This window comes from Callionymus lyra, chromosome 13, assembly GCF_982586985.1.
Source record: "Callionymus lyra chromosome 13, fCalLyr1.hap1.1, whole genome shotgun sequence".
Taxonomy (NCBI): Eukaryota; Metazoa; Chordata; class Actinopteri; order Syngnathiformes; family Callionymidae; genus Callionymus; species Callionymus lyra.
In genome coordinates this window covers 3525873-3542903 of record NC_141830.1, presented here as the reverse complement: position 1 = coordinate 3542903, position 17031 = coordinate 3525873, and the positions used below count along the sequence as shown (strand labels likewise).

Here is a 17031-nt window from a genome sequence, read left to right as displayed (position 1 = left end):
CTTAAATGATTCCACAGGTTATCTCTGGAGCTTCAAGTCCTTCTTCTGCAGCAGACATGCCTGTGTTTGTGAACCGGGACCAGATCTTTGCTCACCAGGTTCATCTGCTGGAACACAAGCTCAGAGTGAGTTTTTTTTTTTAACATGTTTCCTTCAAAATAAGATGTTTTTACCTTCGTTTGTTTCAGAGTAAAGAGGAGAAGATCCTGGAGCTGGAGACTGAGAACGCGATCCTTCACTTGAGACTCGCAGACGTATGAGAATTAACTTTATTGTTAGTTTCACAGTTGATCGTGTTTATTGTTTAACTCACAAAAATGGGTAAAATCGGAATATATTTCTTATTTATCCATATTATAGTTTTTTGATTTATTTGTATTTAGCTTTTTCTCAAGTTAGTTTCTGAATGTATTGATTTAATTCGGTCAAAAGAGCTTCTATTCAAACATCTATTGTATCTTTATTTTACCTGTAACTCAAAGCTTATTGTAGTGATGTGTTGATGAAGCTTCATGAAACAGTGTCATGTTGTCCGGAGGTCAGTAGGTGGCGCCATCAGCTTAAAACATGATGTTTCATTAGAACACTTTTTCAAAACAAATAGTGCAGAGACGCCATCTAGTGGACTCTGAAGATTATGACACTGTTTCATGAAGCTTCATCGACACATCACTACCAGCTAGTGGACTCTGAAGATAATGACACTGTTTCATGAAGCTTCATCGACACATCACTACCATCTAGTGGACTCTGAAGATAATGACACTGTTTCATGAAGCTTCATCAACACATCACTACCATCTAGTGGACTCTGAAGATAATGACACGGTTTCATGAAGCTTCATCGACACATCACTACCATCTAGTGGACTCTGAAGATAATGACACTGTTTCATGAAGCTTCATCAACACATCACTACCATCTAGTGGACTCTGAAGATAATGACACTGTTTCATGAAGCTTCATCAACACATCACTACCATCTAGTGGACTCTGAAGATAATGACACTGTTTCATGAAGCTTCATCGACACATCACTATCATCTAGTGGACTCTGAAGATAATGACACTGTTTCATGAAGCTTCATCGACACATCACTATCATCTAGTGGACTCTGAAGATAATGACACTGTTTCATGAAGCTTCATCGACACATCACTATCATCTAGTGGACTCTGAAGATAATGACACTGTTTCATGAAGCTTCATCAACACATCACTACCATCTAGTGGACTCTGAAGATAATGACACTGTTTCATGAAGCTTCATCAACACATCACTACCATCTAGTGGACTCTGAAGATAATGACACTGTTTCATGAAGTTTCATCGACACATCACTATCATCTAGTTGACTCTGAAGATAATGACACTGTTTCATGAAGCTTCATCGACACATCACTATCATCTAGTGGACTCTGAAGATAATGACACTGTTTCATGAAGCTTCATCAACACATCACTACCATCTAGTGGACTCTGAACATAATGACAATGTTTCATGAAGCTTCATCAACACATCACTACCATCTAGTGAACTCTGAAGATAATGACACTGTTTCATACAGCTTCATCAACACATCACTACCATCTAGTGGACTCTGAAGATAATGACACTGTTTCATGGAGCTTCATCAACACATCACTACCATCTAGTGGACTCTGAAGATAATGACACTGTTTCATGAAGCTTCATCAACACATCACTACCATTTAGTGGACTCTGAAGATAATGACACTGTTTCATACAGCTTCATCAACACATCACTACCATCTAGTGGACTCTGAAGATAATGACACTGTTTCATGAAGCTTCATCAACACATCACTACCATCTAGTGAACTCTGAAGATAATGACACTGTTTCATGAAGCTTCATCAACACATCACTACCATCTAGTGGACTCTGAACATAATGACACTGTTTCATGAAGCTTCATCAACACATCACTACCATCTAGTGGACTCTGAAGATAATGACACTGTTTCATGAAGCTTCATCAACACATCACTACCATCTAGTGGACTCTGAAGATGATGACAATGTTTCATGAAGCTTCATCAACACATCACTACCATCTAGTGGACTCTGAAGATAATGACACTGTTTCATGAAGCTTCATCAACACATCACTACCATCTAGTGGACTCTGAAGATAATGACAATGTTTCATGAAGCTTCATCAACACATCACTACCATCTAGTGGACTCTGAAGATAATGACACTGTTTCATGAAGCTTCATCAACACATCACTACCATCTAGTGGACTCTGAACATAATGACACTGTTTCATGAAGCTTCATCGACACATCAGTTACACATGAATATACTTGCAGAAGATGCGTCAGGACAGCGACGGGACGAAGACCCTGGAGCGTCTCCGTCGTCACCAGAAAATATCTCCTGCAGTCGTGACCAAACTTCTGTCTGACGTCCAGGTGAGTCGACACACCTGTGCGCGGAGACGCCGCCGCTCACTCTGCTGTCGCAGGAGGTGAAGCGATGCTTGAGCGAGATCTTCGCCGTGTACGTGAGCTTCGCGTCCGAGCTGGAGGAGCAGAGCCGGGACCTCCTGGACAAGCTGGACCGAGCCGCTCGGGACGGTTGCCGTGGAGACCGAGTCCAGAGTAAATATGTTTGTTTTTTCGCACCGACTGACCTTCACTTTTCAAACAAACCCGTCGCTCATCACTTAAATGTGCTTCATAAGTATCAACTCGTTTCATCTTCTTCCTCAAAATTCATCCACAGATCACTCAAATCTTCACTGAAATCACAAGTTCAATGTTTTAATGGTTGATCCGACGTTTCTGTCAACATTTCATTAAATAAAGTCCTTGAGGAAGATTTGATGAACGTGTAAAAGATCTTCTTGCAGTGATGGACACATGTGTCTGATCCTCTTTGTCTCACATCACTCGTTCTAATCTTCTCTCCATTTAAACCTGTCAACCGGACCCGAGTGCGCCCCCGTGAGGTCAAAATTATACTATAAAACTATGACTAATCTTACAATTTAATTACAAGATCTTTATTTGAAGATTCATTCCTTCATGTGTTTTATTTTATTTTGAAAATAAAGGGCTTTTATAACGATTTTAAAATTGAATTTTAATTAAATTATTTAATGGAATATTCTTTGGCAGTTCCACATGGTGGCGCCGTTCAGGGGCTTGACCATAAATAATACACCGTCGATACTTTAACTACTCCTTCTAGTACTACTACTATTGTTAGTACAACTAATGCAACTATTATAAGCTACTGTTGCTACATGTTTAATTAAATATTCCATGTTATGCTAATATGACATGTACTAGTACTATTGTTAGTACTCCTAATGCAACTATAATTATCCACTGTTGCTACATGTTTAATGAAATATTCCATTTTATACTTGTATGAAATGTACTAGTACTATTGTTAGTACTCCTAATGCAACTATTATTATCCACTGTTGCTACATGTTTAATGAAATATTCCATTTTATACTTGTATGAAATGTACTAGTACTATTGTTAGTACTCCTAATGCAACTATTATTATCCACTGTTGCTACATGTTTAATGAAATATTCCATTTTATACTTGTATGAAATGTACTAGTACTATTGTTAGTACTCCTAATGCAACTATTATTAGCTACTGTTGCTACATTTTTAATTAAATATTCCATTTTATACTAATATGACATGTACTACTATTATTGTTAGTACTACTAATGCAACTATTATAAGCTACTGTTGCTACATGTTTAATTAAATATTCCATTTTATACTTGTATGAAATGTACTAGTACTATTGTTACTACTCCTAATGCAACTATTATTAGCTGCTGTTGCTACATGTTTAATTAAATATTCCATGTTATACTTGTGTGACGTCAACTAGTACTATTGTTAGTACTACTAATGCAACTATTATAAGCTACTGTTGCTACATGTTTAATTATATATTCCATGTTATACTTGTATCACATGTACTAGTACTATTGTTAGAACTACTAATGCAACTACTATTAGCTACTGTTGCTACATGTTTAATTAAATATTCCATGTTATACTTGTATGACATGTACTAGTACTATTGTTAGTACTACTAATGCAACTATTATAAGCTACTGTTGCTACATGTTTAATTAAATATTCCATTTTATACTTGTATGAAATGTACTAGTACTATTATTAGTACTACTAATGCAACTATTATAAGCTACTGTTGCTACATGTTTAATTAAATATTCCATTTTATACTTGTATGAAATGTACTAGTACTATTGTTAGTACTACTAATGCAATTATTATTAGGCACTGTTGCTACATGTTTAATTAAATATTCCATTTTATACTAATATGACATGTACTAGTACTATTGTTAGTTCTCCTAATGCAACTATTATAAGCTACTGTTGCTACATGTTTAATTAAATATTCCATGTTATACTTGTGTGACGTCAACTAGTACTATTGTTAGTACTACTAATGCAACTATTATAAGCTACTGTTGCTACATGTTTAATTAAATATTCCATTTTATACTTGTATGAAATGTACTAGTACTATTATTAGTACTACTAATGCAACTATTATTAGCTACTGTTGCTACATGTTTAATTAAATATTCCATTTTATACTTGTATGAAATGTACTAGTACTGTTGTTAGTACTACTAATGCAACTATTATAAGCTACTGTTGCTACATGTTTAATTAAATATTCCATTTTATACTTGTATGAAATGTACTAGTACTATTGTTAGTACTACTAATGCAACTATTATTAGCTACTGTTGCTACATGTTTAATTAAATATTCCATTTTATACTAATATGACATGTACTAGTACTATTGTTAGTTCTCCTAATGCAACTATTATTAGCTACTATTGCTTAATTTTTAATTAAATATTCCATTTTATACTAATATGACATGTACTAGTACTATTGTTAGTACTACTAATGCAACTATTATAAGCTACTGTTGCTACATGTTTAATTAAATATTCCATGTTATACTTGTATGAAATGTACTAGTACTATTGTTACTACTCCTAATGCAACTATTATTAGCTGCTGTTGCTACATTTTTAATTAAATATTCCATTTTATACTAATATGACATGTACTAGTACTATTGTTAGTACTCCTAATGCAACTATTATTAGCTACTGTTGCTACATGTTTAATTAAATATTCCATGTTATACTTGTGTGACGTCAACTAGTACTACTGTTAGTACTACTAATGCAACTATTATAAGCTACTGTTGCTACATGTTTAATTATATATTCCATGTTATACTTGTATGAAATGTACTAGTACTATTGTTACTACTCCTAATGCAACTATTATTAGCTACTGTTGCTACATTTTTAATTAAATATTCCATTTTATACTAATATGACATGTATTAGTACTATTGTTAGTACTCCTAATGCAACTATAATTATCCACTGTTGCTACATGTTTAATGAAATATTCCATTTTATACTTGTATGAAATGTACTAGTACTATTGTTAGTACTCCTAATGCAACTATTATTATCCACTGTTGCTACATGTTTAATGAAATATTCCATTTTATACTTGTATGAAATGTACTAGTACTATTGTTAGTACTCCTAATGCAACTATTATTATCCACTGTTGCTACATGTTTAATGAAATATTCCATTTTATACTTGTATGAAATGTACTAGTACTATTGTTAGTACTCCTAATGCAACTATTATAAGCTACTGTTGCTACATGTTTAATTATATATTCCATGTTATACTTGTATCACATGTACTAGTACTATTGTTAGAACTACTAATGCAACTACTATTAGCTACTGTTGCTACATGTTTAATTAAATATTCCATGTTATACTTGTATGACATGTACTAGTACTATTGTTAGTACTACTAATGCAACTATTATAAGCTACTGTTGCTACATGTTTAATTAAATATTCCATTTTATACTTGTATGAAATGTACTAGTACTATTATTAGTACTACTAATGCAACTATTATAAGCTACTGTTGCTACATGTTTAATTAAATATTCCATTTTATACTTGTATGAAATGTACTAGTACTATTGTTAGAACTACTAATGCAATTATTATTAGGTACTGTTGCTACATGTTTAATTAAATATTCCATTTTATACTAATATGACATGTACTAGTACTATTGTTAGTTCTCCTAATGCAACTATTATAAGCTACTGTTGCTACATGTTTAATTAAATATTCCATGTTATACTTGTGTGACGTCAACTAGTACTATTGTTAGTACTACTAATGCAACTATTATAAGCTACTGTTGCTACATGTTTAATTAAATATTCCATTTTATACTTGTATGAAATGTACTAGTACTATTATTAGTACTACTAATGCAACTATTATTAGCTACTGTTGCTACATGTTTAATTAAATATTCCATTTTATACTTGTATGAAATGTACTAGTACTGTCGTTAGTACTACTAATGCAACTATTATAAGCTACTGTTGCTACATGTTTAATTAAATATTCCATTTTATACTTGTATGAAATGTACTAGTACTATTGTTAGTACTACTAATGCAACTATTATTAGCTACTGTTGCTACATGTTTAATTAAATATTCCATTTTATACTAATATGACATGTACTAGTACTATTGTTAGTTCTCCTAATGCAACTATTATTAGCTACTATTGCTAAATTTTTAATTAAATATTCCATTTTATACTAATATGACATGTACTAGTACTATTGTTAGTACTACTAATGCAACTATTATAAGCTACTGTTGCTACATGTTTAATTAAATATTCCATGTTATACTTGTATGAAATGTACTAGTACTATTGTTACTACTCCTAATGCAACTATTATTAGCTGCTGTTGCTACATTTTTAATTAAATATTCCATTTTATACTAATATGACATGTACTAGTACTATTGTTAGTACTCCTAATGCAACTATTATTAGCTACTGTTGCTACATGTTTAATTAAATATTCCATGTTATACTTGTGTGACGTCAACTAGTACTACTGTTAGTACTACTAATGCAACTATTATAAGCTACTGTTGCTACATGTTTAATTATATATTCCATGTTATACTTGTATGAAATGTACTAGTACTATTGTTACTACTCCTAATGCAACTATTATTAGCTACTGTTGCTACATTTTTAATTAAATATTCCATTTTATACTAATATGACATGTATTAGTACTATTGTTAGTACTCCTAATGCAACTATTATAAGCTACTGTTGCTACATGTTTAATTAAATATTCCATTTTATACTTGTATGAAATGTACTAGTACTATTGTTAGAACTACTAATGCAACTATTATTAGCTACTGTTGCTACATGTTTAATTAAATATTCCATTTTATACTAATATGACATGTATTAGTACTATTGTTAGTACTCCTAATGCAACTATTATTAGCTACTGTTGCTACATATTTAATTAAATATTCCATGTTATACTTGTATCACATGTACTAGTACTATTGTTAGAACTACTAATGCAACTATTATAAGCTACTGTTGCTACATGTTTAATTAAATATTCCATTTTATACTTGTATGAAATGTATTAGTACTATTGTTACTACTCCTAATGCAACTATTATAAGCTACTGTTGCTACATGTTTAATTAAATATTCCATGTTATACTTACTTACTTATGACATGTGCTAGTATTATTTCTGATGATATTACAAGTAGTGAAACTTAAACAACAATTACATTTACTACTTAAACTACTACTACTTCTTCTATTACTCAAAAGTGACGTAAATAACATGTATTTGCGTGTTATATCTTTTATTTTCAATTTTAAACTAAATCACACATGGATATTTCTTTCCTTTAGAATCTTTCAAGTAAACTAGAAAACTGAAATAATACTAAAGGTTAAGACTAAAGGTTATGTATGAATGTACTGTTAATTATACACGATTTAAAGTATTTTTACCTTTTGCTTGACGGCCCCTAAAAGCTCTCACAGTATTTAATGCGGCCCCTGAGGGAATAAACCCTCCAGTGTGTTTTTTCTTTTTGTTATCATGCAAAACACACACTTAATGTAATGAAATGAAGGCAACGTTTGATCGTAATCGTCATGTTTGTGTTGCAGCTCTAGAGCGCGCCCTGGAGGACGAGCGAGGCAGGTGTCGAGCGGAGAGAGAGCGCAGGAAACAACTACACAACACGTTGGTGGTGAGGCGACAGTTGTGCGTCTTCACTGCGTCGAAAACTTTCTTCTCACGAGTCTGTCGTGTCGCAGGAGTTACGAGGGAACATCAGGGTCCACTGCCGGGTTCGTCCGGTCCTGAGCCTCGATCGCCAACCGTCCGGGTCAAGGTCGGTCGTTGAGCCTGAAGGTCGAAGACAAAAGTGTTTCAAGGACTTTTATTTTGCAGGTCTTCAGAGGAAGTGATCCATGTCGTCAGTGATGTGAGTGTCAATAAAGTTATGAAGACATTTGAAAAGATTAAAACATGCTTCAGTAACAATGAATCGTAATAATAATAATAATAATAAATGTATTTCCAGGACACTTTGCTCGTCAAGTCCATGAAGTCTGGAACATCAGGCCAGACCAGGACGTTTGAGTTTGAAAGGTGAGTCCAGCATCTGTTCTCTCTCTCTCTCTCTCTCTCTGAACCACCTTGACGTCCAGGGTCCACGGGCCGGAGGACTCCCAGGAGACGGTGTTCGAGGAGGTCAGGCCGCTGCTCACGTCACTGCTGGACGGGTGAGTCTTCTGGTCCGTGGACACCATGGTTCACTGAGGGTCGCGTCTCCAGGTATAACGTGTGCGTGATGGCGTACGGACAGACGGGCAGTGGAAAGACTCACACCATGATGGGAGGTCAGAGGAACCAGCGAGGCCTCGTCCCTCAGGCGGCAGAAGAACTCTTCAGGTGCTTTGTTAGTTTGAATAGAACGTCATCTGAGCTCATGATGCGTGTGGAAGATCACATGACACACATAATGATCACATGACACACATAATGATCATATGACACACATAATGATCACATGACACACATAATGATCATATGACACACATAATGTTCACATGACACACATAATGTTCACATGACACACATAATGTTCACATGTCACACATAATGATCACATGACACACATAATGATCACATGACACACATAATGATCATATGACACACATAATGTTCACATGACACACATAATGTTCACATGACACACATAATGTTCACATGTCACACATAATGATCACATGACACACATAATGTCCACATGACACACATAATGTTCACATGACACACATAATGACCACATGACACACATAATGACCACATGACACACATAATGACCACATGACACACATAATGACCACATGACACACATAATGATCACATGACACACATAATGATCACATGACACACATAATGTTCACATGAAACACATAATGACCACATGACACACATAATGTTCACATGACACACATAATGTTCACATGAAACACATAATGATCACATGACACACATAATGTTCACATGACACACATAATGATCACATGACACACATAATGTTCACATGACACACATAATGTTCATATGACACACATAATGTTCACATGACACACATAATGTTCACATGACACACATAATGACCACATGACACACATATTGATCACATGACACACATAATGTTCACATGAAACACATAATGTTCACATGACACACATAATGTTCACATGACACACATAATGATCACATGACACACATAATGATCACATGACACACATATTGATCACATGACACACATAATGTTCACATGACGCACATAATGTTCACATGACACACATAATATTCACATGAAACACATAATGATCTCATGACACACATAATGATCACATATTGTTCACATGACACACATATTGATCACATGACACACATAATGTTCACATGACACACATAATGTTCACATGACATAGATAATGTTCACATGACAAACACAATGTTCACATGACAAACACAATGTTCACATGACACACATAATGTTCACATGACACACATAATGTTCACATGACATAGATAATGTTCACATGACAAACACAATGTTCACATGACAAACACAATGTTCACATGACACACACAATGTTCACATGACACACACAATGTTCACATGACACACACAATGTTCACATGACACACAAAATGATCACATGATAGAAATCCATAGGAGTAAATAAAATTACAAGCTGTTGCTAAATGCTATATCTTTGCTAAATGCTATATCTTTGCTAAATGCTATATGTTTGCTAGCTTGTTGGTCCGTCCTCAGTCTTATTGTGTGTTTCTATCAAACGTGTTGTGCGTCTCAGGCTGATCCGGGACAAGCCGTCAGAAAACTACACGGTGGAAGTTTCCGTGGTGGAAGTTTACAACAACGAAGTGCTGGACCTGCTGGCGAGAGACGAGCGAGGAAACGCGCCGAGTCGCCACAAGGACGTCATCACGACCTCGGCGGGCGGCAGCGAAGTGGCGGCGCTCACACATCAGTGAGTGATGATGGTTTGACCTCTTGGTGTTTGTGGAAGTAGATCTGTTAGAACGAGGCAGTTTGAGATAAATGTGGTAGAGACAGGTGCTAGCTTAGCTTAGCTTAGCTTAGCTTAGCTTAGCTTAGTTTAGCTTAGCTTAGCTTAGCTTAGCTTAGCTTAGCTTAGCTTAGCTTAGCTTAGCTTAGCTTAGCTTAGCTTAGCTTAGTTTAGCTTAGCTTAGTTTAGTTTAACGTAGTTTAGCGTAGCTTAGTGTATCTTAGCTTAGTTTAACTTAGCTTAGTTAACCTTAGCTTAGCTTAGCTTAGCTTAGCTTAGTTTAGCTTAGCTTAGCTTAGCTTAGCCTAGCTTAGCTTAGCTTAGTTTAGCTTAGCTTAGCCTAGCTTAGCTTAGCTTAGCTTAGTTTAGCTTAGCTTAGTTTAGTTTAACGTAGTTTAGCGTAGCTTAGTGTATCTTAGCTTAGTTTAGCTTAGCTTAGTTAACCTTAGCTTAGCTTAGCTTAACATAGTTTAGCTTAGTCTTTGAGTGACAGTCACGTTATTTGGACCACATTTCTCACGTCACACTTTGACATTTCTCACGCTTGTATTTACACATTGAATATATTTATTTTTGAATGATAATAAAATTGGGTCATTTTTGCGTATCTGGCCAATCACTGAAGCCGCCAAGTAATCAACCAATCAGAAGCAACATAAGACGGGTCTATCAATCCATCAACAGATCAAACTGCTGTCAATCATTCTTTAATCTGATTTGTTTAAAACTACTTAAGTCACCAAATAAATATGTTTCATGGAAATCATGGAAAATGGATTATTTTTCAAATGTTTTAACATTTAAATCATAGAATAATCATCAAATAATACAATTTTAATGTAGAATTTGAAGGAGATGAATCGATCATTCGTGATATTGTAGCCGTGACTCGTGTCGTTGTTCAAAGATGATCAATAATTATCATATTTATAATCGATCTCTTGTCATTCGCTGACACTTTTTTATAAACTTCATTGAAAAAACATTAGAATCTTCTACAATTTAAATGATATTTTCTCTTTTCTGATTGTTAATCGCAGCAGAAATACATGTTTTAATAAACTTATAACTTAAAATGTGTATATAATATATTATAAATCAACTATTTTTGACATATGGTAGATTTAAATCTTCGCTCGTCTTCAGGTCCGTGTCCGACGCCGCTGACGTCCTGCAGGTGGTGGACCGGGTCCTGAGGCTTCGAGCTCACGGGTCCACGCTCGTCCACGCCGACTCGTCTCGCTCGCACCTGGTGGTCTCCCTCGGCGTCTCCTCCAGGAGTCCCCACGCTCTGGCTCTAGGTGACGTGACCCCGGTCCGGTCCTCGCAGCCCTTTTAAAAACCGGGTGTCTCTGCAGCTCGGCGGCTCCGCAGGGCCCGGCAGGACTCGAGGCGCTCGGGCCAGAAGGAGTGGTGGAGTCCACGGTGTCGCCGCGCCAACCCGCCGGCGGACGACGCGTCCTTCGCCAGCGCCGCGTCCTCGCCCAGTCCCTCCCCGTCTCACTCCCCCTGTCCCTCCCCCAGACCCAGTGTCCTGCAGACCCCCTTCAAGACCAGGCTGCAGCTGGTGGACCTGGCAGGAAGCGAGTGTGTCGGTGAGATCTTCATGTGTGTGTGTGTTCGGGTTGTGTTCGGCGTGTCAAACATGTGTGTGTGTGTGTGTGTGTGTGTGTGTGTTCCAGGGATGTCGGGCTCGTCCGGTGCTGCTCTGTGGGAAGTCTCCTGCATCAACAGAAGTCTCTCAGCTCTGTCTGACGTCCTGGCGGCTCTGGCTGAAAACAGACCTCACGTCCCGTACAGGAACAGTCGACTCACACACCTGCTGCAGGACTCTATTGGTGAGAACACACACATGTGCGCGCACACAGCTACACACACACACACACCTACACACGCACACATCTACACACACACTCACACACTAGCTGCAGGACGCTATTGGTGAGAACACACACATGTGCGCGCACACACCTACACCCACACACACACCTACACACGCACACATCTACACACACACTCACACACTTGCTGCAGGACGCTATTGGTGAGAACACACACATGTGCGCGCACACACCTACACACACACACACACCTACACACGCACACATCTACACACACACTCACACACTTGCTGCAGGACGCTATTGGTGATAACACACACATGTACGCGCACACACCTACACACACACACACCTACACACGCACACATCTACACACACACACTCACACACTAGCTGCAGGACGCTATTGGTGAGAACACACACCTGTGCGCGCACACACCTACACACACACACACACCTACACACGGACACATCTACACACACACTCACACACTAGCTGCAGGACGCTATTGGTGAGAACACACACATGTGCGCGCACACACCTACACACGCACAGATGTGCACGCACACACCTACACACACACACATCTACACACACATTCACACACTTGCTGCAGGACGCTATTGGTGAGAACACACACATGTGCGCGCACACACCTAAACACACACACACACACCTACACACGCACACATCTACACACACACTCACACACTAGCTGCAGGACGCTATTGGTGAGAACACACACATGTGCGCGCACACACCTACACACGCACAGATGTGCGCGCACACACCTACACACGCACACATCTACACACACACACTCACACACTTGCTGCGGGACGCTATTGGTGAGAACACACACATGTGCGCGCACACACCTACACACACACACACACCTACACACGCACACATCTACACACACATTCACACACTTGCTGCAGGACGCTATTGGTGAGAACACACACCTGTGCGCGCACACACCTACACACACACACACACCTACACACGGACACATCTACACACACACTCACACACTAGCTGCAGGACGCTATTGGTGAGAACACACACGTGCGCGCACACACCTACACACACACACACACCTACACACGTACACATCTACACACACACTCACACACTTGCTGCAGAACGCTATTGGTGAGAACACACACATGTGCGCGCACACACCTACACACACACACACACACACACCTACACACGCACACATCTACACACACACTCACACACTTGCTGCAGGACGCTATTGGTGAGAACACACACATGTGCGCGCACACACCTACACACGCACAGATGTGCGCGCACACACCTACACACGCACACATCTACACACACACACTCACACACTTGCTGCGGGACGCTATTGGTGAGAACACACACATGTGCGCGCACACACCTACACACACACACACACCTACACACGCACACATCTACACACACATTCACACACTTGCTGCAGGACGCTATTGGTGAGAACACATACATGTGCGCGCACACACCTACACCCACACACACACCTACACACGCACACATCTACACACACACTCACACACTAGCTGCATGACGCTATTGGTAAGAACACACACATGTGCGCGCACACACCTACACACGCACAGATGTGCACGCACACACCTACACACGCACACATCTACACACACACTCACACACTTGCTGCAGGACGCTATTGGTGAGAACACACACATGTGCGCGCACACACCTACACACACACACACACCTACACACACACACATCTACACACACACTCACACACTTGCTGCAGGACGCTATTGGTGAGAACACACATATGTGCGCGCACACACCTACACACACACACACACCTACACCCACACACACACCTACACACGCACACATCTTCACACACACTCACACACTACCTGCAGGACACTATTGTGATGGTATCGTTCAACTATTCAGCGCACTTTACACAAGGAGATGCTTTATGGCAGAGTAAAGCGGAAAAAGCCTTTTCTCTGCACACGCCACAAACGGGGTCGCTTGAGATATGCTAAAGCACATTTGGACAAGCCAGCTTCATTTTGGAATAAGGTGCTGTGGACTCAAATAGAGTTATTTGGGCATAACCAGGGGCGTTATGCATGGCGGAAAAAGAACACAGCATTCTAAGAAAAGAACTTGCTGCCTACAGTACAATTTGGTGGTGGTTCCATCATGCTGTGTGTGGCCAGTGCAGGGGGATCTTGTTCAAGTTGAGGGGCGCATGGATTCCTCTCAATATCAGCAGATTCTGGAGAACAATGTCCAGGAATCAGTAACAAAGTTGAAGTTGCGCCGAGGCTGGATATTTTAACAAGACAATGATCCTAAACCCTGCTCAAAATCTACTGTGGCGTTCATGCAGAGAAACAACCAATGATTTATAAAGGAAAATCATGAAAATGTACAGGGGTGTCTAGTCTTTTTCATCGGCAAAGATAACATCTATTTCCGAGGCTCCCTGAACGCACCATCGTGTCCTCGTGCACTAACACAGGAGTTCAAGACGACAAACTTGAACGAAGATGACGAAACCTTTGATGATCTTAAAAAGACTGGAAGGTCAAAAGTGTGGAATTATTTTGTCTTTTTTTAAACGTTTATCAACTTGACACGACTCACGTCATATTCAAACCACACCGTAGATATTTATGTGTTGAGAGACAAACCTGGTGAGATGAAGCATCTGCTCCTAAATCAACTCATATTTCTCGAGAAAAACTCGACACTAAGTTACATTAAAAGTTACATTAAAAGTTACATCGATCACTGCAGTGAAGCAGGTGTTGGCGACACGAGTATTGTTTCATTGCCAGTCATTTTGTTTAAATATTTAGAAGTTTTAATAGGTTTTGAAAATGTTTACATTGTTGCTTTTAAGGTAAGAAAGCTGACGAGACTCTCACGTTGTCAAACCTTCATTAACTGATCACATATCAAACCCAGTTCTCTTAGAATTAATTCATATCATGATCTTTTTTTAATCAAATCATGAAAACGAGGGATTTGTATCGTTTATCGAGATAAACATGGATATTAAATATAAATATATACGTGTGATCGCTGCCACATATACATATATTGGTTGGTAATATATTAAATATTATATATGTGTCAAGTTTGTTTATTTTTCATATAGAATACAAGAACAATTTACAACATAAACGTCTATAAATCTATTTTTTTGTGTTGCAACGCGTTTCCACTTGTCGTCCACTAGGTGGCGACGCGAAGCTGCTGGTGATGCTGTGCGTGTCTCCAACTCATCACTTCATGACTGAATCCCTGCAGACGCTGGGCTTCGGTACCAGAGCTCGGCAGGTCCAGAGAGATCCGCCTCGGAACAAGAACCACACGCTGAGAGTGAAGTGACGATGAAGAGGCTCCAGGTTTTGATCTGATGTTTGTTAGTTTCTGGAACTTAAACCTGCTTTTGTTCATTAATTCTGTGTTTAAACTGTTGACCTGAGTCTGGATCAATTACACAAGTATGTATAAACACAACTTGACTTTATGAGCTGTTTCATTACTTTAACCACGAGTGGCTGCTTTTGAATAAAGATGTTTTTTTATGATTTGATGTCACAAATATAATGTTTTTAACTCGATCAAATATAGTCAGTTCTAGGTTTTGTTGTATGTGAGAATATACGTTTTTAAAGACCTTTGTAGAGAAATATAAACATGTTTGAAGCTGCAAGTTGAGTTTTCTAGACCAGGGTCACAAAGCGCTTAAACAATCAAAACAATGCTCAATAAAATATATACTTTAAGGTCAAGATAACACAGAGACAAACACAGGAGTCTCAGGAAAAAGCACAAATTATCTGGAAGGATTTCTCTCCTCTGGTCCGGAAGTTCAGGAACCATCAGTGGATTCTGATCCACAGACCTCAGAGCCCGAGCTGGGGTGTAAGTCTGGATCAGATCACTGATGGAAGGTCTGACCATGAATAGATCTGAAAGTAAGAACCAGAATTTTAAAATTATCCTGAAAGAAACTGGAAGCCAGTGAAGAGTTTTAAGGAGAAATGTGAGTTCTTCTACTAGAGCATGCATGGTGATGTAATAAAAATAATACCACGTTTTATTTAGGATATACAAAGCCCTCAGTGTCAGCTTCTTCCAGACTGTTGCTCCTAAGCTTTGGAACCATCTCTGTGTTTGATGATCTACTGACTCCTTCAAGAAACATCTGTGTTTGATGATCTACTGACTCCTTCAAGAAACATCTGTGTTTGATGATCTACTGACTCCTTTAAGAAACATCTGTGTTTGATAATCTACTGACTCCTTCAAGAAACATCTGTGTTTGATGATCTACTGACTCCTTCAAGAAACATCTGTGTTTGATGATCTACTGACTCCTTCAAGAAACATCTGTGTTTGATGATCTACTGACTCCTTCAAGAAACATCTGTGTTTGATGATCTACTGACTCCTTCAAGAAACATCTGTGTTTGATGATCTACTGACTCCTTCAAGAAACATCTGTGTTTGATGATCTACTGACTCCTTCAAGAAACATCTGTGTTTGATGATCTACTGACTCCTTCAAGAAACA

General features: G+C 38.3%; 1 protein-coding gene across 1 annotated transcript; it reads left to right on the top strand.

The window, feature by feature from the left end:
• Nucleotides 1–56: 56 nt before the first annotated feature.
• kif25 (kinesin family member 25) lies at nucleotides 57–15839 on the top strand. The gene is made up of 15 exons (XM_087805951.1): nucleotides 57–125; nucleotides 189–254; nucleotides 2343–2444; nucleotides 2498–2633; nucleotides 8142–8224; nucleotides 8292–8368; nucleotides 8428–8461; nucleotides 8561–8628; nucleotides 8688–8762; nucleotides 8815–8931; nucleotides 10380–10556; nucleotides 11742–11896; nucleotides 11954–12190; nucleotides 12278–12433; nucleotides 15688–15839. Exons 1-15 carry the CDS (start codon nucleotides 57–59, stop codon nucleotides 15837–15839), a joined length of 1704 nt encoding a protein of 567 aa, XP_087662077.1.
• Nucleotides 15840–17031: the final 1192 nt, after the last annotated feature.